This window comes from Equus caballus, chromosome 11 (assembly GCF_041296265.1).
Source record: "Equus caballus isolate H_3958 breed thoroughbred chromosome 11, TB-T2T, whole genome shotgun sequence".
Lineage (NCBI taxonomy): Eukaryota > Metazoa > Chordata > Mammalia > Perissodactyla > Equidae > Equus > Equus caballus.
The window spans coordinates 14,514,263-14,537,556 of record NC_091694.1 but is presented as its reverse complement, the minus strand read 5'-3'; the positions used below and the strand labels follow the sequence as shown (position 1 = coordinate 14,537,556).

General features: G+C 40.6%; 1 protein-coding gene across 1 annotated transcript in view; it reads right to left on the bottom strand.

The window, feature by feature from the left end:
* Nucleotides 1-5,818: 5,818 nt before the first annotated feature.
* Nucleotides 5,819-23,294, bottom strand: part of PITPNC1 (phosphatidylinositol transfer protein cytoplasmic 1) — a 230,632-nt gene continuing 213,156 nt past the window's right edge. The window contains exons 7-10 of the mRNA NM_001163878.1: nt 22,909-23,064; nt 19,764-19,827; nt 9,963-10,081; nt 5,819-6,171 (exon numbers count right to left, since the gene is read on the bottom strand). Of these exons, the coding sequence (NP_001157350.1) occupies nt 6,166-6,171; nt 9,963-10,081; nt 19,764-19,827; nt 22,909-23,064 (345 nt within the window). The 3' untranslated portion in view covers nt 5,819-6,165. The remainder of the gene's footprint in view (nt 6,172-9,962; nt 10,082-19,763; nt 19,828-22,908; nt 23,065-23,294) is intronic.

Sequence of the window (23,294 nt, the reverse complement as noted above, 5' to 3'; positions counted from 1 at the left end):
ACAACCAGTTTTTTTGGCTACATATTAGTTCAAGTCCTCAATGTTGGGACCAGGGCAGAAGCATCAAGGCAAAGTCCCGGGCTGTTTCCAATTTTCCCAGGAGCAGGAGAAATAGTTAAACTTGGCTTGGATGGGATATTCTACAAGGTTGCATGCTACAGAAAAGGGAGAATTTATGAGAGCATGGAATATGAAGGGGCTAATAATTAAGCAGAGAAAGCCAATACAATAAACTTGAAAACGGGGCTTGCCTGGATCAACCACGTGGAGTTAAACACACTCCCACTCACACGCACGTGAATGCACATGTACACACAGGTTGATTGTTCCAAAGCCGTTGAGGCTTCAGGTTTGAGAGTAACATTTTCACATGGAGCTGGAGAAAGAACACCTGATTTATCCTGAACTTGAGAGGCTAAGGTACAGTTGGAGGCTGGAGGCAAAACACCCCGAGTGCAACGTACTGAAGGAAATGGGAAATTTTAGAGAAGAATGTGGGTGTTCAGAAGTCTAACAGTAACTCTCAGATGAGGTGACACCATAATTAAACACAGTCCTGGGAAATGGGAGGTGTTACAAACATCTCTATATTTAATGTTAGGCATCCAAACATCTAACAACCTATGTAGCTCAGCCCCAAGAATAAACAGCCAGCCCGGCTGTACCCGAGTTTGCTAGCCGAAAGTCAGCCCACAGCTCTATGTGGGAAGTCTGTGTGTTTTGAAGAGAGAATTGCCGGCACGGGGGGAGTAGTATCGCTGAAGTTGGAGCTACAAAAGCAAGCGTGTGTTAGTTAATTGGATGTGTGCTACATGATTTGGGGGAAATTTTCAGTGCAGAAAGCCTAGTCATGGGGCACTGTTATATGAAGCTGTGGCCTGATGGAATCAGAGATTAACACAAGATGAGGATGTTAACGTCATTTCAGGGTTGAAAAGGAGGGCATGGAGCAAGAGAGGTTTTGCTGCTGAAGGTCCGAGCAGATTATTGGACAAGGGGCAGTAAAGTACTTCTGTCCTCACTCTACTCATCCCCAGAGGACCCTTTTGTGAACAACAGGAACTACCTGAGATGCAGACGCCACATCAGAATGATTTCAGCTCACCCTAGACTGGCTTACCCTGCAATGGAGAGAATTTGTGTTCCACTGGGATGGTGTTCCTACAGGCTCCCATTTTTCTTGGTTACCACTCAGATTGTACCCTCACGTTTGATGAGGGGGAACCAAGTACCCGTTAGATGGATGGATGAGTCTGTGTGTGATCCCACTGGGTTATAGATTCACCTTGGCTATTTTTGGCTGGATGGTTAGAGCTGGCACCCAGGCGTTTCCTACCAAGGGCCCTGGCCCTGAAGGCACCATATGCCTCTTAGCAGGCCGGGCTTCCTCGCACACAGGTCCCAAGAACTGGGTCTAAGTATCGGCCATTGGCTTGTTCCTTCTTCCTTGATAGCTTCTTTCCCATCAACTCACAAGTTCACGATTGCCAACATTCCCCTGAGAATGGCTGAGAAAGAGAGAGATGAAGCTACACTTGGAAAGAAGATTGCTTTGAACTTTATTTACAATAGAATGTAAGAAAAAGTAAGTTATTAACAATAATAAATAACTGCGGAAAAAACACAAAACAGCCATAAAATGACACAGAAGGATGGCGTGTGTGAGGAGCAACTTTTGTTTGCTTTGCTTGTAGTCTGTAACACTGTGCATTCCAAAACTTGGTCCTTCAGCAGTGGCAGTGGTATACTGACTAATTTGACCAACCAAGATCACAACCTGAAATGTAAACACTAAAAATTACAGTTGAAGCTACATATAAGAGGCATAGGTATAACGCCAACTCAAAGAACCTCTTCTTGGTGATACATAGAAACTGATGGGAGACTTGCAATTCATCAGACATGCTTTCACTTTAAAGCAAAAACATTGAGGCTTATCCTAAAGCATTTTTAACTTAACAACAGAATTACAGTTAATAACGGCATCAGAAACGTTCTCAACATATTCACATTCTCTTAATGCACTAACTCCTAAAAAGCTCGAACACTTACATTTCAAAAGCAAACAGATTGTACAGTCAGTAGAACACAGAACCTGCTGTTTTGCCTCTGCATGCCAATGCCGTGCTCTCGTGTAACACTTCAATTTCAGCAAGAATGAACAGTTTTAAATAGTCTATTTAAGATCAATTGCAGTCACTGGACAGATTTTTTTTTTTTTAATTTCAAGAACTATGGCTCAGATGGCAGACTGTCACCTAGCCTATTGAGTCAGATGATCAGGAAGGGACTAAAATGATTTAGACAATTCCTCTCTGTTGGATTATCTGAGTACACATTATATAGAGAGTAAATTACACTCTGGCCCTTCTGAAAAGTAAAATTCCTATTGATCTAAGACAGCCAATGACCTTGTTGTCTCTGAGCCATGAAGAGATGCCAAGGAAAGTAGAATTCAAAAATATGCATAAATACATTAGCCTTGAAATCTTCCCAGAAAAATGATTTCTTGAGAAGTGTCAGATTCTATTCTTAGGTCACTGTTTATCTCAGCGTCTTGAAAGAAAACCACACAATTACTTTTGGGGGTCTTGTGTTTTCTAATTGTCTGCATTATACACCCAGAACTGTGCTACTTAGAGATTTATTTTCACAACCTAAAACATGGCTAATAAATACCTCCAAATAAGTTAAAACCATTCTCCCCTCACACAGATACAAAACCATAGCAGAAGGGTTTATAAATTAGTTCATCAATGAACTCACATTGTTTCCATTGTAACAGTGGCAACTGAAAAATGTCACGACCTCCTTTGTTGTCATGCTTTTCCTTTGATTTGTCTTATTACAGTCCAAAAGTAGGAAAAAGAAATGATCTTCAGAGCTGGCTTCTGACAAAGTTTATGCGGTAAAGACACTGAGACCCTCTTATCCTGGGAAAGCACGCCAAAGCAACAATGCTGTACTACTGCCAAAGAAAAGCCCAGGGGATCTGAAAGCCCCCCAAAGTCATGAAACTGACAGTCATTTTGATGGTCTCCAGTAACCCTGGAGATGAAGATGGTGCAAACATATGTGTTACTCTATGGATCATTTATTCTAATTTGGCTACCAGAGACTTAACCTGGTGGTGTCTGATTCACTCTAGTACTATATTTATATATATACAGGTATAATACAATTTTGGTGAACATAGTTGAAAGTTTCCACATTGCAGACAGAGGCACTGAGTTAAAGATTCTATTTTTCCCCAAACATGCTTAATGAATTCAAGTATCTGCTTTTGTTTTTTTTTCTTCTAAGTTTCCATCATGCAGCCATTTAATTTCCATCCTAATAGGAATGATTAATGTTTTCTATACACATTCATCGCAGGCTTGTATCCCACAACAAAGAAATTCATGTATGAAGAATGAAATGACACTTGAAAATCAAGATAGATAAAATATTGAAGTCATTTATGCCTTGTGATGACTAGATTAAATAGTCAAACAGCTAAAGGAATATAAGCACCCCCTCCCTTTTTTTTTTAATGCACACAAACCACACGTAGACAGAAAAACTGAACATATGTTAAGAGCACACAGTTTTGTTGGCTAAGAATCATGCTATGATCGGCAGCTTCGCAATGGATGTCTGTGGTATTGTACTGGCTATAAGAAGAAAGAAAAGTCACAGAAGGAAATCAGAAGTTAGGTTTCCAAAGCATACAGAATTGCCGACCTTGACAGCAGAAGCTACTTTACAAAAGGGGAAAATAGCAATAGTATTAATGGAAAAACTAGGTGCCAGATGTGTTAACAACCTGCACAAAATAAATCTGTTCCAGGCAGAAATAATGATCCCACCCCATCCTGATTTCAGCTTGTAAATGGTAAGGAAATACATACGTAAATATGTCAGTGTCTTCTGGAAGTAGAATTTTGCTTTCTGAAGCCAAACATTCTCTTTAAGTACTACTGTGTGGAGAGGGAGCCATTGAGAAGTCCAAGGGGTCTGATGAAAGATTAAGTTTTCCCACAAGCGACAATCATGCTACCATACCATGCAAAGAAGATGTCTTACCACAATGTGATCATTCCTAGGGAAGAGATGCACTGTTGAGCTAAGCTATTTGCAACTGGTTTCCTTTGAGTTCTGGGTTTACTTACTAATTTCTAAAGCTAAATGCCAACCTATAGATAAAGAAATGATCTCGACAGTCTGACGTATGACTTAGAACACTTGGTGCCGGGCTCACGGCACCAGCGCCTGCACCTTGGGAGAGTTTAGCAACTCGAAAGACACTATGCAGAGTGCTGAACACTGAGAGAGAAGCAGGCAGGGTCCACCGGCAAAGGCCGCGTAAGAGAAGGAGAATATGCTCCTTGGTCTATGTTGTTTCCTTTGGAATCTGTGTTTTGGGAAGGTCCCTTTCCTGAGGTTGGAGGTTACGGTCAGGAAGGCTAGCTGGGGCCTTGGAGTTGCCCAATTACCTTGTTCTCTTCCTCTCTTGGAGGACAAAAGGAAACGCTAGATTCTGCTTGCCCTTCCTTCTGCGTTTAAAGGCAGTGAGGTGCGAAGGTGGCAGGCTTTTCTCTTTAGATCAAAGGAGAGTTCTCTTTCTGCCACTTTGGTGAATGGTCTTGCCTCCCGTCAACCTTGATTCTAATCTTGCATTACCACTACTTGCAGTAAAGAAAGCTAGAGGGGCATCTTTTCTCTCTCCTCCTTTTTACTCTGCAAATACGAGTCAGCAATTCTGCTCCTCCTTTCCTCCCACTTGGCAGGATTTACTCGGCTTCTGTGACATTCCCAACATTTGGATTTCAAGTAAGGAGCAAGAGAAGGACAGTCTTTTCTAAGGTCTGGTGATGGGCAATCCGTTCCAGGGAAGTCTGGATGTTATTAACAGTAAACCCAGGAGGAGGATGGGAGACAATTCTCTTTTCGGGTTCCGGAACCAGACATTCCGAAGGTGTGAAAGTCCAGTTAGCTCACTCTACCCTTGAACTTCTTTGAATGGGCAAATAGTCAATGAATTCTACTCAATTAATTGCAAATTCTGAAATCCTAATGGATGATGGAAGCTGACAAGTCAACGTTTGTTGATACCTGTAGAGAAAACAGATGTTTGCCTCACAGGGCCACTTGGCTCCTGAACCAAACCATTCCAAAATCAGTCAGTTATGGTCACATTCATCCATGCAATTCTGAAGATTTCTGAGGCCACAAGGGCACAAAGGGGAAAGTCATTAAAAGACAGAAACAAGTGGAATCTTTATTAAATTCTGTGAAAGGTATAAATAAGTTATCCTTAATTGCACTTGGAGCCTCTATAGGTTGATAATTAAAATTTTCAAAAAATTTAAAGTGTGTGTTAGGCCCCAGATCCTGAGTCAGACTAACCAAAATAGGAACCTCAGCAACTCCCAGTATTCAAGTATTGGTGATGAGCAGTTCAAAATTTAACAGTTAGGTGTGGTATGCCTGAGAGTATTTTTGAGAATTTCAGGTTTGATGGGAGGAAATTGACTTCACTATTTTACCACGCTTTGGAACACAGAGGTGCAAAGTTTTCATTTATTTACCCTTGAAGTCCATACAACCTCACCAAATGCCCAATAACAAGGCTTCCTCCCTGGCTTCCAGATGCGGCCACAGAAGATTCCTTCCGTCCTTTGCAAGACGTACATTTTACATCTAACGCAATGCTGTGTGGCATACCTAGGGAATCATATTATATGTGAAATTAACCACATGCACACTCAGACATGTTTGAGTGACAAAGCAGTCTCTTTCTATATCAGAAGATTAAAAAAAAATAATAACCCCAAAATGAAAATATAAAACCCTTTGAAATATTCACATGAAGTTATTCTGACTTGGGTCGACATGGCTTATCTGAGGAGTGGACGCCAGGTAAATTCAGGGTGGCTTTTTTCTCAAGGTCTGGAAGTGTGAGAGTTTCCGGGGCAGATTTTTTCCTGGGTCGATCTCTGGGAACTGAGAGAAATTCTGGCGCGTCTGTGGAGAGAGGTGTGGACGGAGCACTAGCAGGGGCGCTGCGGACAGAAGAAGGCAGCAGGGGGATGCTTGAGATAGAAATTGCAGGTGGGAAAACGCCAATTTTCTTGTTGGTGGCTTCCTGAGTGGCTCGTTCAAATTCTCGGACTTCATCCATTGTCATGTCTTCAAGGAAAAAAAAATAGAAAGAAAAATGAGCAGGTATTTAGAAGAGGTGCAAATGGATTCATCTCTATGCCTGTTTTTAAAAGAACTATAGAAACCCTACCATAAAGGGGCCTCTCCAGATTATATATCCAGATTATCATGGAAATGCTAAACACTAATTTTTTTTTTTACTGAGGCAAAACTCTGAAAAAATATTCCTTTATGAATATCCATCCAAGATTTTCCAAAGCATTTATCAGTGAATATTTTAAGTATTCTGAATAAGACCTTGTCAGGAGAGTACAGAACCAGACTGGAGAATGTGTGTATGGGTGTGCATCGTGAGTATGGTATGGTATATGGAGCTATTATTAGACCTGGCCATCTTTTCTATAAGGGGAAGGTAATTAAAGCAATCAATCACCTCAAATGACTCATATTATTGTCTACTTTAGATGAAGAGAATACAAGTATACTTTTATACGGTAAACAGGCAAGTCATCAGAATTTCTCACCATGCTAACTTCTAATTCAATAAATATACCTATTGCATTCTAAGGTTACTTGTTTCCTGAGTGTGTATCCATCCTGAGATTGTTTAAATGCTGTGCCTTAATTAATTCAGCTTAAAAAACAAATAAGATAACAAACCCTGCCAATTATCCCCAAACCAAGAAAATAAAACCATTTCTCAAGGAAATATAAAAGAAAAAGAATAGAGAACCAATAGAGAGGATCATTTAATGAGTGAGAATTTTATTTAAAAGAAAAAAAGCAGGGGCCAGCCTGGTGGCACAGCGGTTAAGTTCGCATGTTCTGCTTTGGCTGCCCGGGGTTTGCCGGTTGGGACCTCAGGTGCGGACATGGCACTGCTTGGCAAGCCATGCGGTGGTAGGCGTCCCACATATTAAAAAAAAAAAGGAAAGGAAGATGGGTATGGATGTTAGTTCAGGGCCAGTCTTCCTCAGCAAAAAAAAAAAGATTGCCAGCAGATGTTAGCTCAGGGCTAATCTTCCTCAAAAAAAAAAAAAAAAAGAAAGAAAAGAAAAGAAAAGAAAAAAGCATGATTTAGCTTTCAAGAAATAAATTCAGTGACACTTCCTTTAACAGGCATTGTCAGATCGTGTCGATTTTCCAAATACCTGAAATGTCCTTATTAAGTAAGAAAGTAAAAAAAAAAAACCTCTTTTAAATGCAAATCTTTCTCTCTTGTATTTAATGTATTATATACACTTACTACCTTTTAGACATACTATACTGAAAGTACATCCCTGTGCTACAATACCATACAGATGACTTCTTTCTTGGGGCCGATTTGCTTTTTATAGCTTGAAATCTCTTCTCTCATTCTCAGGAACTCCATTATTATCATGATTACTATTGTTTTGGTTATTACTAATGACTCTTAGTCTGGCTGTCCCTGGTGCCATTTTTATTTGCTGGTAACAGGGAAAACAGATAACTGGGCTTATTAGAAAAAGCTCTGGGCGAAGGCGTAAGGGCTTGTCCTTCTTTGAGTAAAGATGAAATGTGCTGCCCATGGGTTTCCCACGTCTGCTCTATCTTCCCAGAGACCCATTTGTCACTCCTGTCCTCTCCCATGAACTCAGTAGTGGAATCTTCATTAGATGATATGGCATAAACCAGCACGAAACAATACAGCCACTTTGGAAACATAAACCGTGGAATGAATATTCATAACATAGTATTAATCATTAGGTTATATATATATATATATTAGGTTTTGTAAATATATATATAATATGTATATATATTAGGTCATATCGTAACACACGAGCAAACCAGAAATATTTTTCAAAAAACAAAATCCTTAAGAGGATTTCCTGGGAACAATTATTAAAATTTTCTGAAAGGGAAGAGTTTTTACAAAGAAAATAAAAAATCTTAACTGTGTTGATATAATATAAAATTCAGAATATTAAAAAGTTATACACGTAAACTTGCCACTTTAAAAAAAATACTAAGACAATTAAACAAGCTAAGAAATGAGATTAAGTTTTAAAAAAAGATGTATTTCAAAATAAAATTGAGACTCTCAGAAAAATTCCAGTGAACAAGGGTATATTTCTGCTATAATAAGTGGATATCATCTTTGAAAAATCAGACTTTCTAAACAAGTGGCTGAAGATAGTATTCTACCCTACACATCCAGCAGGGGGCAGAAATCACCCAAAGCAGAGAATTTTGATTTCACACTTCCTTCCAGAGTCTCTTAGAAGTTCCCTTCCTTGAAGGCATTGAAACTGCTCCATTGAAAAGGAGACTGTTATTTCCTTATTGCCATGTTCATGGATATAAATTTTGCAGAATTTCAATCTAATTCGTCCCGATTCAGGTTGAGCATTTAAATTTATTGAGCACCCATGCAGTTTTTATTTGTGATGGAAGCAGCCTCTTGATTTCAACTGTTTTTCATTATGATAGAGAAGAAAGACAATGGAAAAATAAATGACCCTCAATTTGATGGAATTCCAAAGAATACGGGAAATGTCATAAGCATTCAAAATAACCACTCTGTATAACTTCTGAGGAGACAGGCATCTCTTGCACTGAAGTCATGGGAACAGCTGTGAGCTGCAGCCAGAGAATGCATGGGCTCTCCCATGGGGAGACTCATTCTAGGGACCACCGTCTACACAGTAAACTGACTTTCTTATAGTAACAATCACAGTAAAATGGAAAGAGAACCAAGCAAAGAGCCTTAGGCTGAAAGCCGTAAGAACTTAGAACGAGAAAAGCACTGTGCTCTGTATCTTTTGGACACGTGGCGGCTCCCCCTTTCCTCTGGCTTCCTCTGTCTGCTCATACTTATCGTGAGCAGTTTTCAGAGAGTGGCTGAGGGGAAACTCGTGTCTAACATTCCTTCAAGAACAGGTAATTGAAAGTTATGGAAAGTCAAGGACAGTTTCCTTAAGGAGCATTTCCAACTTTAGAACAGGGGGAGAGGAAGGGGGAAGTCCTATGGGAATTGGTCTGTGCTTAGAGAGGAACACCTCAGTTAAGTCTTGTCAGAACAGTTTTCTGCAAATCCAATCAGTACATGCAAAATGGGGAGGAAGAATCTGGGGCCAGTTCAACCTCAAGGGCAGCCACATGCATCCAAGAGTAGCACATGAGCCTTGCAAGGCACATTCCAAAGACATGTTCTGAAAGCTTAACTAAAAATATCCAAAGTGCAACCAAAAGGTCTTCACAATTCCAAAGCATCCATTTACAACAACAGCCATCTCTCAGTTTACTTTAACTACATTATCAATTTCTTAAAAATCTAATATGTATTATTCTGGGGCCTGGGCTCACAGACACGTGGGCTCAAGCTGGCACCCAAAGAGATCCCAGCATTGGTCAAATGTAAGGCATTTCGAGGCAAATGTAAAAAAACCCTAAAATATCAGATGAGCAGTAAGCTCTCCCTTGCATGAATTAACTGAGTGTTAACTATGTTTTTAAAAATTACTGGCATGATGCTCTATGACATCTGTTTTTACCCCTCTGTTCTTTTATGGTACAGGCCGTTTGCTAGTACCACAAAATGTTTCCACTCTCCACGTTCTTGGTTATATGACCAAAACAACTCCCAAGTCAAGTGGCTTTAAAGAGTCGAAATATCTGGAAGCAAGAGGTGACACTGTCCAATTTAGACCCAGCTTGGGTTCTTCACCAACGGCCTCTGGGTGACAATACTTTTTTGTGGAAGTTTGAGATTTGAGCATTCGCAGTATCTCAAAGACCAATTTATGTGTACGTTTGGTAAAGGGTGGGCAACATGTTTTAAAAATTCTACATACACTTGTTTGGGCATGGCTCTCTATGTCATCCACAGTGGAGGAATGCTGATTGCAAACTTTTATGTTGGTTTGTTCATGCATGTTTTTCTCGTATTCCCGAACATCATCCATTGTCATATCTGAAAGAAGGTCAAGACGTTGGCAACTTCCGTTATTAAAGGCAAACTTTCAATGGGGGAGACTTTAGGGAAAGATGGTAGCTTAGCAGAAGCCAAAGAGAGGTTTAAAAAGCAGGGAGTTCATTAACTTTATGAAGAGTACATCATAAAGTTAGCTAAACCAGCCAAAGGGGGAGTGAGTGCAAGGAGTTAAGTCAAAATAGTCTCAGAACAGAGAAGAGTGGAAATTATTTAGGGGCGATTCTTGTAAAGTGAGCTAGATGGGGAGAAACCGTTAGCACGTGAGCAGTGCTGCAGCCTGAGATCTCCTAAAGCATCGTTAGGAGATCATTCAGGGACAGGGTCAGGTTTGCTTGATTTAATACTTACCTTCCATATACCTTTCAACACAGATTTGGAGATTCTTTAAATCAATGCATTCAACAACAGAATGGACACTTTCATTGCTATGTTAGGAGACATGATGTAGAAGGCAGAAAAATGATGTTCACTGGTACAAGTGAGATTCGGTGCAGTGTTCACACAGAGATGTATTTTTGCACAGAATACAGGGTGTCAGAAGGTGCACGTCTATCCTGAACTTCACGTCTAGCCTAACAGCTTGAAGATGGCTGGCATTACTTCCACCCACACTGATCTATAAATAAGATGGCACACGACATTATGCTTTTTGGCCCAAGTCTGCAGTTTTTCAGTATTTCAGGATAATGATCTCTTAATCCAGTAATTCTCAATGGAGGAGAGTTCTGCAGCATTTTTGGCTGTCATAACTGGGGTCGGGGTGCTACTGGCATCTAGTGAGTGGAGGCGAGGGATGCTGCAGACCATCCTACAATGCACAGGACTCTTCTCCCGCAAAGAATTATCTGGTGCAAAATGTCAACCGTGCTGAGGTGGAGATATCTGTCTAAATCCAACTGATGAAACACTTAAACAAAGAGCCCATCCATCTTCAGTATGTGAAATGCGTAAAAGTAACAATTACTCCCACTTGAAATACTTCTCTTGTTTTATCCTCCACCCCCACCCCACTCCTTGGTTCTTTTACAACATTTTATCAGCAGTTTTCCCACATAGGCATTCCTCTGTTGCTCTTGTGGCAAAATTTAACTTCATGCCTTTTTACAATGAAGCTATGCTGAACAATTGGTTAATCGACCACTCTGATCACTAATTAGCCTGGTGGGGATTTAGAGCAGGTATTCACTGGAACACTGGAATTTTTCCTTAAGTATTGTCTGCATTATGTGGTTCCATGTCTTTTTATATCAATCCATGTGTGTCATGTGAGGGTCTCTTCATTTCCAAAGGGCAGACTTGCCAGAAGTTTATGATTTAATTCAGCGTGTTCTGAGGCCAAGATGGAGGGCAGCTCTAAATCCAGACCTGGGCTATTTTATTTAGCTGATGATCCCCTCACACCCCAAGACCGTCAATCAAGAATGCCGTCCATAAGCAATGTAAGTATCAAGAATGCTAAGTAGCAGTCTGGCCAAGCAAAGAGCATGCTTTTCTTTTAGAAATGGAGGTAACGGAAAAGCCATAGAGAGATGCTGTTTCACGATTAGAACAAATGCATCTTAGTTAACAATAACAACACATTCTTTCAATAAAATCACTAATTTCAATGGCTGGTTATCAAAATTTCTTAAACACAAATATACCCAGAATGAATACTGAGGTCATTTAAAGCAAAAAGTTTAAAATTTGAAGTAATTTCTCTATCAATATTTTCATTAGACACTTGCTTTCTCCCCCTCACCGGCATGACAGTAATTTGGAAAACAAAAACAAAGGCGTTTTAGTTTCTTTGTTCTAGAGAATCCCAACAGTAATCATTCTTTATCTTTAATTAGCTCAATGTTAAGAGAAGGGCTTAAACCGTGTGACTGTGTGCTTTCAAAGATATATCAATTTTATGGACGTGAGGAAGGATTGAACAACAAAGTTACTCATTACTGTCTTGTTCATAACAGTGAAAAATTGAAGACAAGACAGAGGGCTGATGGTACTATGCGACCTTTAAAAACTGTGTAGAAGAGTATTTAACACTACAGAGAAATGTACATGGTATACCTGTATTGTTAAATAAAAAGTAAAAAAATTACACATATTATATGAAATCATTTTTGCCAGAAAAGTATTACATACACTTAAAAAAGACTGAAAGGATACATGTCAAAATATTAACAGTAATTGTTTCAAGGAGTTGGGATTATAGATAATTTTCATTTTATTCTTTTTGCTTATCTATGCTTTCTACATCAAATATGCACTACTTGTGTAAGAAAGAAAAAAACAACATTACTTAAAAATCTAGTATCTGAGGTCATTAGAAGATGGATACCATCAATTTGGAATTGGGAAGGAGAAAACACACTTTTCTTGAATTTCTGCCCATTCTAGAAACATGATCCCTTGTTTGTTTGTTTTTTAAACGAAGAGTTAAGAAAGAAACTTCCAGAAAATTTCATCTAAAAGAAAAAAAATTCTCCCAATTAGACCACATAAGAATGAACATTTCTAGTAAAGTGGTTCTCTAAAAGATGAGATAATTTGGTCCCTGCTGATGCTGAAGGAAAATATGTCTAATTCCTGAACTATCCCCACATACCACACATGCTTATGGAAATGATATAAACATTTTCAGTATGCCTCAGTAATTTATGGAAAGCCTAATCAAGCAAAAATGTTCTTGTTTGGGTTATCTGGTAAAATGCGTTATGTCTTGCTTCTGCAAGGGCTATTACTGCAAAATCTATATATGAATCAATTTTTTAGTAAATTCAATTACACATGCCCGATGACAGATTATATTTTCAGAGATGATTCATCTTCATTACTGATTGATTTTCAATGATCAGAGTGACTGCTAACAATTTAGGTTCAGATCTCTTTGCTTCCAGAAAACAAGTGCTTATGTGTATCAGAGAAACTCTTAATTAAAGGAATTCTATGTCAATTACTTTGCAAATAAAGTGATAAATAATCACCCCTTAATTTATAGATTTAAAAGGTCATAATTTATTTTTCTTAATAAGGTTTCTTAAATAAAGTCTTCTTAAACAAGTAACACTGGGCTAATCGCCTGATTTAAGAGTATACTGGAACTAGTATGGTGTTCCCTCTGATAAGAAAGTACAGCCTAGTATCTTTAACACTTGGCTCTCAGAGTAATCAGCACAGGGACGTTCTCTGGGGTGTAATGCCTCCTTATCGCACTTCAGCGGAACAAGAGTTCCTCTTTGCCCTCTTGTGAGACCATTTCTTCCCTTCTCTTTCTCATCCTCCTCCAGGCGGGGAGAGAGCACATCCCCGTCTCCTATCCCAGCATGTGGAGGTCACCCTGGAGCGGCCTGAGGGCAACTTCCTTCTCTGCCAGGTGACTGGGCTGAGACCTGAGGTCCTCCTCTCCCATGAGCCCAGCTTGGACAAAGGACCTCTGGGCCCAGGGGACTTGTTGACTGAGAATTCTTCCATACCCTAAACCATGACTAAAGTCTCTCAGTAAAGAGCGAAATACACCTCAACCACGTGGGTCTCGGTCCATACTACTACTAACCATTTTCTATTTTTTTAATAAAATATGGGTTTCAATGATTATTTATTTATTGAATCCCTCAAGTAAGGCATAAATTATGTTCCACAGAAGTAATTCAAATAGTATTAGACTATACAGAGAAAAGAATTTACCTCCTCTGCACCTCCCCCACCCATCCTACTCCCTCTGCAGATAACCACTGTGAAGAGTTTGGGGCAGTGGCTGCCGGGGTTTCTTTCTGTGAATTCACATGTACGTTACTATATACACACACAGAGTCTCACTTATTTTTACACTTATGGAATCATACTACAGTATATTATACTATACGTACTATATATATTGTCCTGGCTTGCTTTTTCTGCTGAAGGAAAATGTACCTATTTCCATGCCAGTACAGATAGCACTATCTTATTCTTTTCCACTGTTGCACATAATATTCGTAGTATGGATGTATCATAATTTACTTGACCACATTCCTGTTAATGGACATTTACACTGAAACTAATTTTCAGCTTTTTTAAACAACACTATACTGCACAGCTTTGTACCTATATTCATGAGCATATGTGTATTCCTTAAGAATAAATTTCTAGAAGTGGAATTGCTGGGTCATAGGTTATCTGTCTTATCATTTTTATAGAAACTGTTAATTTCTTCTTCCACCTATCTAAAACTGGATATTATCATTCTCTTACATTTTTGCCATCATATGGGCAAATGTTATATCTTGTTATTTTCATTACATTTCTCATGCTTAGTGGTGAGGTTATCGGCTGTTTGCATTTCTCCTTCTGTAGTTTACCTATTCATACTCTTTACCTTTTTTCTATTGAGTTGTTAGAGTTTTGATTTATAGGCCCTCTTTATATATTATAGATGTTAATCCTCTGTTGGCTACATGTGTTGCAAGTATCTTCTCCTAGTTTATCAACTTCGTTGATGGTGGCAATTTTCTTTGAATCATTTTATTTTTAAAGAAGTCAGGTTGATTTCACAGGAAGTGGAGGCAAGATCATATATTTGAAAGGTCCTTCTACAAACGCCATGGAACAAAATGTCTGCAAGCAAGAATTTTCCTTCATTGTAATGCACAGCTGCAGCAGCTAAAATTTTAATAAAACACCTATATGCTAATTCAGTGAACTGTTCAAGGGCACATTATGTTTTATTTCCTTGTACAAACATTTTTTCTTCATTTCTGGGCTCCTCAGCCTAAACAGAAGTACTTTTGTTTTTCTTTTTCCTTTTTTTTGAGGAAGATTAGCCCTGAGCTAACATCTGCCACCAATCCTCCTCATTTTTTTTACTGAGGAAGATTGGCCCTGAGCTAACAGCTGTGCCCATCTTCCTCTATTTGATATGTGGGATGCCTGCCACAAGACGGCTTGATAAGCAGTGCATAGGTCTGCGCCCAGAATCCGAACAGGCCAACCTGGGGCTGCCAAAGCAGAGCACGCGAACTTAACCGCTATGCCACTGGGCTGGCCCCAGAAGTAATTTTTTTCTTGCTCTAAGTCAAAATGGAAGTCTAGAACAAGTGGTTGGGCCACAGGTAGGGGGAAGCTCCAGCAATCATGGATTACATTTGGTACTCCTTTGACCTCCAGCAAAATGGTGGCCATCCCTTGGCGAGTGCCTTTTTTCCCCCACTAAACTCTTTAAAATGATTATAAATTCAATACATGCTTCTTATGAATAGCTTAGGGGTGGTTCCACCTTCTTGTAGTGCAGGTAGCCAATCCAAGGCTTGGTGCATGCCCTTTCCATGTAATTCAGACCACTAAGATCCAGAACTGTGATCTCCAATTGTGAGTTTTTCCATAGTTCTTTTTTTTTTCTTAAAGATTGGCACCTGGGCTAACAATTGTTGCCAATCTTCCTTTTCTGTTTTTAAGGATTGGCACCTGGGCTAACAACTGTTGCCAATCTTTTTTTTTTTTCTTTTTCTGCTTTATTTCCCAACCACGCCCCCCCCCCGCCCCCGGTACACAGTTGTATATCTTAGTTGCAGGTCCTTCTAGTTGTGGGATGTGGGATGCCGCCTCAACGTGGCCTGACGAGCGGTGCCATGTCTGCGCCCAGGATCCGAACCCTGGGCCGCCGCAGCAGAGCACATGAACTTAACCACTCGGCCATGGAGCCGGCCCCTCCATAGTTCTTGATTTGGGGAGGTGGAGGAGGTCACAGATCCCTTTGAAAATCTGGTGGAAATCTTTGAGTTCTCTCCCCAGAAGAATGGATGTAAGCACACATACGAGATGTTGTGTAAGAGCCAAGACACTCAAGTTCATATTTCAGGAAACCTGAGGCCATTGGAAAACGCCGGCTTGGTGAACTCAACCAACTGATGCTAGTCCCTAAGCAGGCTTCTTTCTCGACCTGGAGCTTGCTTCACTCGTTGTTGGACTTTCTCTGGAGACTACAGAAGGATTTCTAAGTCACTTTCATGAAGGAGTCTCAGCCATACTAGCCAGAACTACTGTCCATACTTTTTTGGAAGGGTCAGGATTTCAAGGACATTCATGAGGTTCCACTTAATTACAGCCTCTCTCTGGCAATCCTCTATATTCCTCTCAAAATACTGTCAAGGGCCCGGCCCAGTGGTGTAGTGGTTAAGTTTGTGCGCTCTGCTTTGGCAGCCTGGGGTTCATGGGTTCAGATCTCAGGCACGGACATATACACTGCTTATCAAGCCATGCTATGTGGGCGGCGTCCCACATAAAAAATGGAGGAAGATTGGCAATGGATGTTAGCTCAGGGCCAATCTTCCTCACGAGAACAAAAAAAAGACAGGAAGGACACATCATAAAGAAAAAATACTAGTAAATCCAACTATGTTAAAATTAAAAGAAAAACTTCTGTACCTCATGATACCATAAAAAAAAATACTGTCAGATTTGTAAAAGCAGACCATGCTTTTGTGAAGCTGGAATGTCTATTTTTATCTACCTCCCCTCTCACCCCATCTTCTGAAATGTGGTGGTGTTTCTTTTCTCATGTAAAAGAGACCCAAGGCTCATGGATAAAGACCAATCAAGGCCTTAAAAGACAAACTCAACTCCTCCAACAGTGGAAATTGTTACACTTTACAATGAACATGAGCAGAATAAAACCTGTTTAGGGAAATAGTTATGCCACAGCCAAATGCTGAAACTGAGAAAAGATACAAAATTAATCTTTGGGCAAGAAAAGATAACCATCACCACCTATGTCCTTTTTTTTTTTAACCTCTTAATTGAGCACTGGAGGTGGTGAGTCTAATTAGGGAGCAAGACACCCAGGGCTGCTATGCATAAGGGTACACAGTTTGTGCATGGTATGAGCACACAGCCCAGGAGGTCAACGGGGCTAAAATTCAGCTCTAAGCCGATAGCACCGGCTGAATCTGTCCAGGAGAGGTGTCTTTTTCCACTTCTTACAAAGCATCAGAGTTTGCAGTTGGGCCTGAAGACATCTACCATTCTCTAGTTTAACCTGTTTGGACTGAGTTAATTAAACTGTCCTTGCAATCTAATCTGATTTAAAGTTGTTCTTAAACTTTAGTGAGCATCAGAATCATCTGGAGGGCTTGTTAAAACACAGATTGCTGGGCTATACGCCCAGAGTATCTGATTCAGTAGGTTTGGGGTGGGGCCTGAGAATTTGAATTTCTAATGAGTACCCAGGGGATGCTAATGTTGCTGGTCCAGGGACCTCACTTTGAGAACCAGGGCTATAAGCAATAGGAAAGGATTTTTCTACTTTTGACCTTTTCCACGTTTACTAATGAGAGCCTCACTGAGCCTGTATAGACCAAAGAAAAATAAGCAACATCAGGGACCCAAAATTGAAGGGCTTTCCTGGTGGACAGTGACACACTCATTTACCTGAATGGCCCACAATCTCCAGCATTACCTTGAATAAGGGGCTGAGAAGGCACTCTGTGGGCAGGGCCATTTCCATTCATTTGATTGACTGAGTGTCTGCCATCTGTAATGAAGGCGCCACTGTTTCTCTGGCAAACAGCTTGCAGGAGCAATGATGCCAGTAATTGACATGAAATTGATGGGGTGTTCTCAGACCCCTTGCTGCGTGAAAAGGCTGCTTGTTTGGGTTGGGGCTAGGATTGTGTATACAGGGGGTGGAGACCTTCTCTGGGGAGTACAAGGCACCCTGAAGATCTACATCCAGATAAACCACCCGCTGTTTCTGTGCACTCAGAGACAGAAAGGGTTTTTTTTTGTCAATAGACTCCTTGAGTTGTTCCTGTCTCCATCTAACCCATCCTAAGTAAATAGGTAAGTGTTCTCTTCTTAAAGGTCTCTAATTTCCTTGGATGCATTATCCTAGCTTAGGGCCCTGTAATAGCCTGAGGTTGCTTTCCTTTTTTTAGGACTAAAAGTATTTGTCTCTTCCTTGCCCTAGGCTTGGCTGAGATAGAAAAGAGCTGGTCCCCACCCTCTGTACCTGAGCCGTTCACTTACTAGATGCCTGTCCACATTTTTTTCTCTTTCTGTATCCTACCTCTACTCAAACCCTCTTTTCTGATCAACAGGCTTGCAGTGTTTTGTCCTCTTAATCAGAACCTGGCTGCCCTTTTTGATGCCACCTTTTCTGAAAGTCTTCTGTGGCATCCTGGCACTAGAGAGAAATCTATTGAAGTGCCCTGCTTCTTGGTCTTCCAAGTGGCAGAGTTTTGGCCCTTCAGGTCCCTGTTCACTTGCCAAATGTCTAATCAGTTTGAGCTTATTATTCTTGGAATACCCTTTTGATATCCCCTGACTGTTGGTGGCAAGGACACCATGAGCTTGGAGGAATGCAAGTTGGGAGAGACTAGCAATTCTTAACCCTTGCTGGGGTCTGTGCTCCCTCTAAGAATCTAAGAAAAGCTCCCCAGAAAAAACAACCAGAAAGATTTGATTACTGATCAGGGGAAGTCATCACAGGAGACTCTCCCTCCACTTCCCTCACAAAAGACAACCACAGACAGACAGGTCTTAGGGAGACCTCACAACAAAGTGGCAAGCCAGTGAACTTGCTGCCTGTGAGCAGCATCCTGGGAGTGTGCAATAAGAGAGAGTAAATGGTGATCTTTCAAAAGGATCTCTTTCAGAGGTCTGAATTTGGGCAAACCCAAGAAGAAGCATTTGCTCTTCAGAAGATGCGGATCTGGGAAAACTGTAAAAAGTAAAAAAAAAGAAGCCAGTCGCTTACAGAACCACGTCTTTTTCAATGTGGCTCAGAAATATTAATAACAATCACTGTCTTTGCCCATTCAGTCCAATGTATCTTTTCACTTTAAATTTGATACTTTCTGCTAAGAAGAGGCAGTGGAATTGGTGGAACAAGGACAGAAAAGCAGCAAAACACAATCTAGGTTATACTCAGAACAAGTTCCATATGACTTAGGAAACGGCCAAGGAGAAGGGCATTTCGTTAGACAATCTGATCTAACCCAAGTCACCAGTGGGGCCTGTTTGTTTCTATTTATAGTCAAGGACACCAGCCTCTGATGACTGATTCTGGCAATGTTGAGTATTCACGTGGACAAAGCGATAGTGCTGAGGACCTGGGAAGGGTGGTCCATCCATCGTGGGATGAAGCAAATCCTGTTTCCATTTACTGGAAATGTGCAGAACTTGTTGAACCCTTCCCAAATCATGACCCAACAAAAAAAGCCAGAACAATAGTCTCAGGATCACGGTGGCACCTATGCCTTTGCCCTTGTTTCTTGCCGAATCCTTATGGTTTTGGTGAGGGAGTGTTTCAAGTGTTCTCTAAATCAAAGGACTGCTTTCACTTGATATGATGCTTCAGATAGCTTTGATCTTGAATTGAAGTTTGGGATAAATTAGGATGGGTTTCAAACCCATCCAACAGAGAATTGTGGAGCCTTGTGTTATCAAGTATGCAAGCATCAAACATACTGAGGTGTTCCTTCGTCATTGACTAAGTACTGTGGTTATTTTAAACCAAGCTTCTATCATTACATTCTTCTTCATTATATGCCACGGACAGCGCTATTCCCAATAAAGGAAGCAGCAGCCTGCCTTTCTTTCTGTTGTCTTTCTAGGTAGCAGTTGAAGCCAGACGGACAGAAAGCCCAAGTCAACATGTTATGAAGTTGTTCTGCAAGTTATTTCGGGGCAGTTGACTTACCATACCACTCATCAACCCATGCAAAAGCCTGTCTATGTCCAATCAGCAGAATGTCTCGGACCACCTAAAAACGTAAAAGAAGGAGGTTGAAATAACTGAGGATTGATGAAAACTCTCTGGAAAACAGATTGTTTCCAATTCTAGGAATTGTGACAATTACAAATGTCTCCATCCCTCTGTCCATATGTGATGACAATTACAGGCTGACATACACAGACCTTGTGCCGGCTCACCCTCAGTCCTATTGATGGTGCGCATATACTTGCTGTAAATTAATTTCTTCATCTTATTTGAAAGTCAGGCTGAGAGTGTGTACCAACTCATGACAACTACTTGGCAGTCACACGGCAGTGATTGGAATGAATCGGTAGGCTAATCACCTTGAGATTTTTCTCTTCATTCATCTTTCCCTAAAACTGGTCCTACTTTTCATTTGTGGAAGGGCCAGGAGGCCACAAATGTTGGAAATCAAGAACACTCTTCTAGGCAGTAAGTCACTTCTAAGCAAAAACACTTAAGACTCTCTCTTCTTAGATGAAATGTCCTAAATATTGGTTATTATTATTTTTAATAAAGGAAGGTGTGGGATATGAGATAAATAAATATCTTTCTAAGCTTGACTTTCATGTAATAGAAGGGAAAAAAGAGCAGTTTAGTCAACTATTATTGAAAGAGATAAAATAAGAGACATGAACGAGAAAAGAACATAATGGGAATGATAAGCCTGACTGGAGACAAAAGGAATGAAATTGTTTCTTATGGTGCACATAATGGCAACAGAAGACTAAGAAAAAGAACATGTATCGTTGTGTGTGTGTGTAACACTGTTCATGTGCTCTTCTTTCACGGTATTCTTTTATGTCCTCTATAAATATGCCTTTTTATGTTTCTTGGATACTCGCACTATCCATCCAACATTCCTTTCTTCCTGCCAAACAAATCCAGCAATTGTCAAAAACCTCTTGTGGAAGGTTCAAGCATGTTTCAATAAATGAAGGATTTTAATTCGGTGAATTTGCAGAAACAAGGGAAGCATTTATAATGAAGTGTTTATTACTCCAGGCTTCTGAATATCTAGTGAGGCTTTTATGATTTGGGAGGAGGAAATGTAGTGAAAATAAGAAACAACACGGAGCGATACACACTTGAGTGCTGAGTGTGTCAAATTCATGGAAATCAAAAGAACAGCACTGAGGCATCTGTAAATATACCCTATTACATTAAGCACAACACAGCTGTCTGCTGGAAACAAGAATTCAATAATGTGCTAATGGCTTGCTTTTGAACATTTTTTTCCCCTTAACTGTGAATAGATTCTTAAAAAAACAAAGGTGTTCAGAGAAAGGCAGCCCTGGCACTTTAAACCCATGCAATACTGGTCTCAGATACTCATTAGCAACTCATGTGCCAAAGCAGGTGTGTTTTTGGGGTGCTGATAGCACTTCATTATATTTGGAAATGGGCAATGGGAATGCCTATCACTAGAGTGTACCTGTTACAGGTATTTTAAAGAAATAGATTCTCAAAAGTAGCCAAAGTGATCTTTGAGAAAAGAAACACAGTGAGCCCTGTGGCAGTCCAAATATGCTTTGTGAGAGGAGGAAATAATAAAATGCACCATGCTAGTGGCCTGAGTGAGAGCAGGTCATTTTGGGTTAAAAAAAAATAAAAGGGGGATGTTGCAGGCAGTCAAGGAAGATATAGGCTGAGACAGACACAGAGCTCAGGCTGCAGAATATTTACTCTGGGAGCCCCAACTAGCTTCCTGCTTAACAACTGGGACATAGCAGGAAAACAGGAGGTCCCAGAACTTGATTTCTGTATATCGCACTCGGCCCCCACCTCTGCCTGGACAGAATGTGTTCTGGAGCTCAGCAGGAGCTCAGCGTACTTCTCTGTCTCAAATTTGTTCCAGAGTCTGCTGTTATCATGAGCCCAAGTTCAATTTATTCCTTGGACCTCAATTCAAGCTTTATACGTTTTATGGTCAATAGTCTCCCAATCTTAGCAGACAAATCTATCTAAGTAACAAAAAGCTCAGCACATTAAGGTTCAATTTCAGGGCCCCCAGAAGAATTTCAGAAAGCTATTCTTTATCAGTTTTTAAGTGGAAAAATAAACAGATATCCAGCCTATCTGGGAGGTAGAGACAACGTGGGTAGTATTTATTTTTATGAAAATGGGAGGAATTACAACGGGCAATGCTCAGCATTGCATTTCCCATTGTTTTCCATGAGGATAAGAGTCATGTTAGAAACCCCTCACAAACTATCATCCCCAACTGGGCTCCTGCCATGAAATTAACATGTTTAGCCAAAGTGGGTATACAGTTGAAATCTGTGTTTTGAGGTTGTTAATAATTCTTTGGTAACAGAATTGATATTTATTTTTTATTTTTTTGAGGAAGATTAGCCCTGAGCTAACTACTGCCAGTCCTCCTCTTTTTGCTGAGGGAGACTGGCCCTGAGTTAACATCCGTGCCCGTCTTCCTCCACTTTATATGTGGGATGCCTACCACAGCATGGCATGCCAAGCAGTGCCATGTCTGCACCCGGGATCTGAACCAGTGAACCCCAGGCCAATGAGAAGCGGAACATGCACACTTAACCACTGTGCCACCGGGCTGGCCCCGGTAACAGAATTAATAAATGAGCAGAAATGCTGAGGTGCACCATCTAATGGGATCACTGGCATTTCTTGTTCTGTCTCTTAGGGCATCTTCTACCTTAGGCATCTACATTTGCAGGATCTTTTGAGTGGAAATTATCCTTGGGAGCTGCACACAGGTAAGCCCCGTGCCTCTGCCTGGAACCCAAGTACCCAAGTACCAAGCACAAGTACCTCTGACTGGAACTAGATTAGCCTGATGCCAAAGGGAAGACTAAGTGTTGAAAGCCCAACTTTCCGAATATACTTACCCAATAGACATGGAGATCACAGAATGAGAGATGAAATGTAAAACATTTATTAGTGGAAGAAAACTAAACTTGTATGTAAAATGCATTTCCCTGGAGACAGCGTTTTCTAGAAGTAGTGACCTCGTGTTGGCTCAGCACTTCTGCATCTGTTGTACATTGTGTACTCCAGCCTACAGTAAAGATGGTTCCTTTGTCCACAGCCCAGGAGTTGCTGTTTGTTCACTTACCTTGTGTACAAATTGTTCCACTCTGGTCTGAAGCCCCCAGACCTCGAACTTCACAGTCACCAGCTTATAGGAACACATGATGGGCTGATGGCTGTCTCTCCAGCCTTCTCTTAACTGCCCCCGCCCTGTCTTCTCTGACTTGAAGTGTTTAGGATCCTGGAAAAAATATATCAAAGAAATAGTAACTTAAAAGTTCAACCATCATTAATATGAAATAAGGGAAGCGGATAAGTGAAGCTAAGTGAAAGAAGCCAGTCACCAAATGCCATACTGTACAATTCCATTTATAGGAAATATCCAGAATAGGCAAATCTATGGAGAAAGAAAGTAGATTAGTGGCCTAAGGCTGGGGGAGGGAGATGGTATGCGGAATGACTGGTATGAGA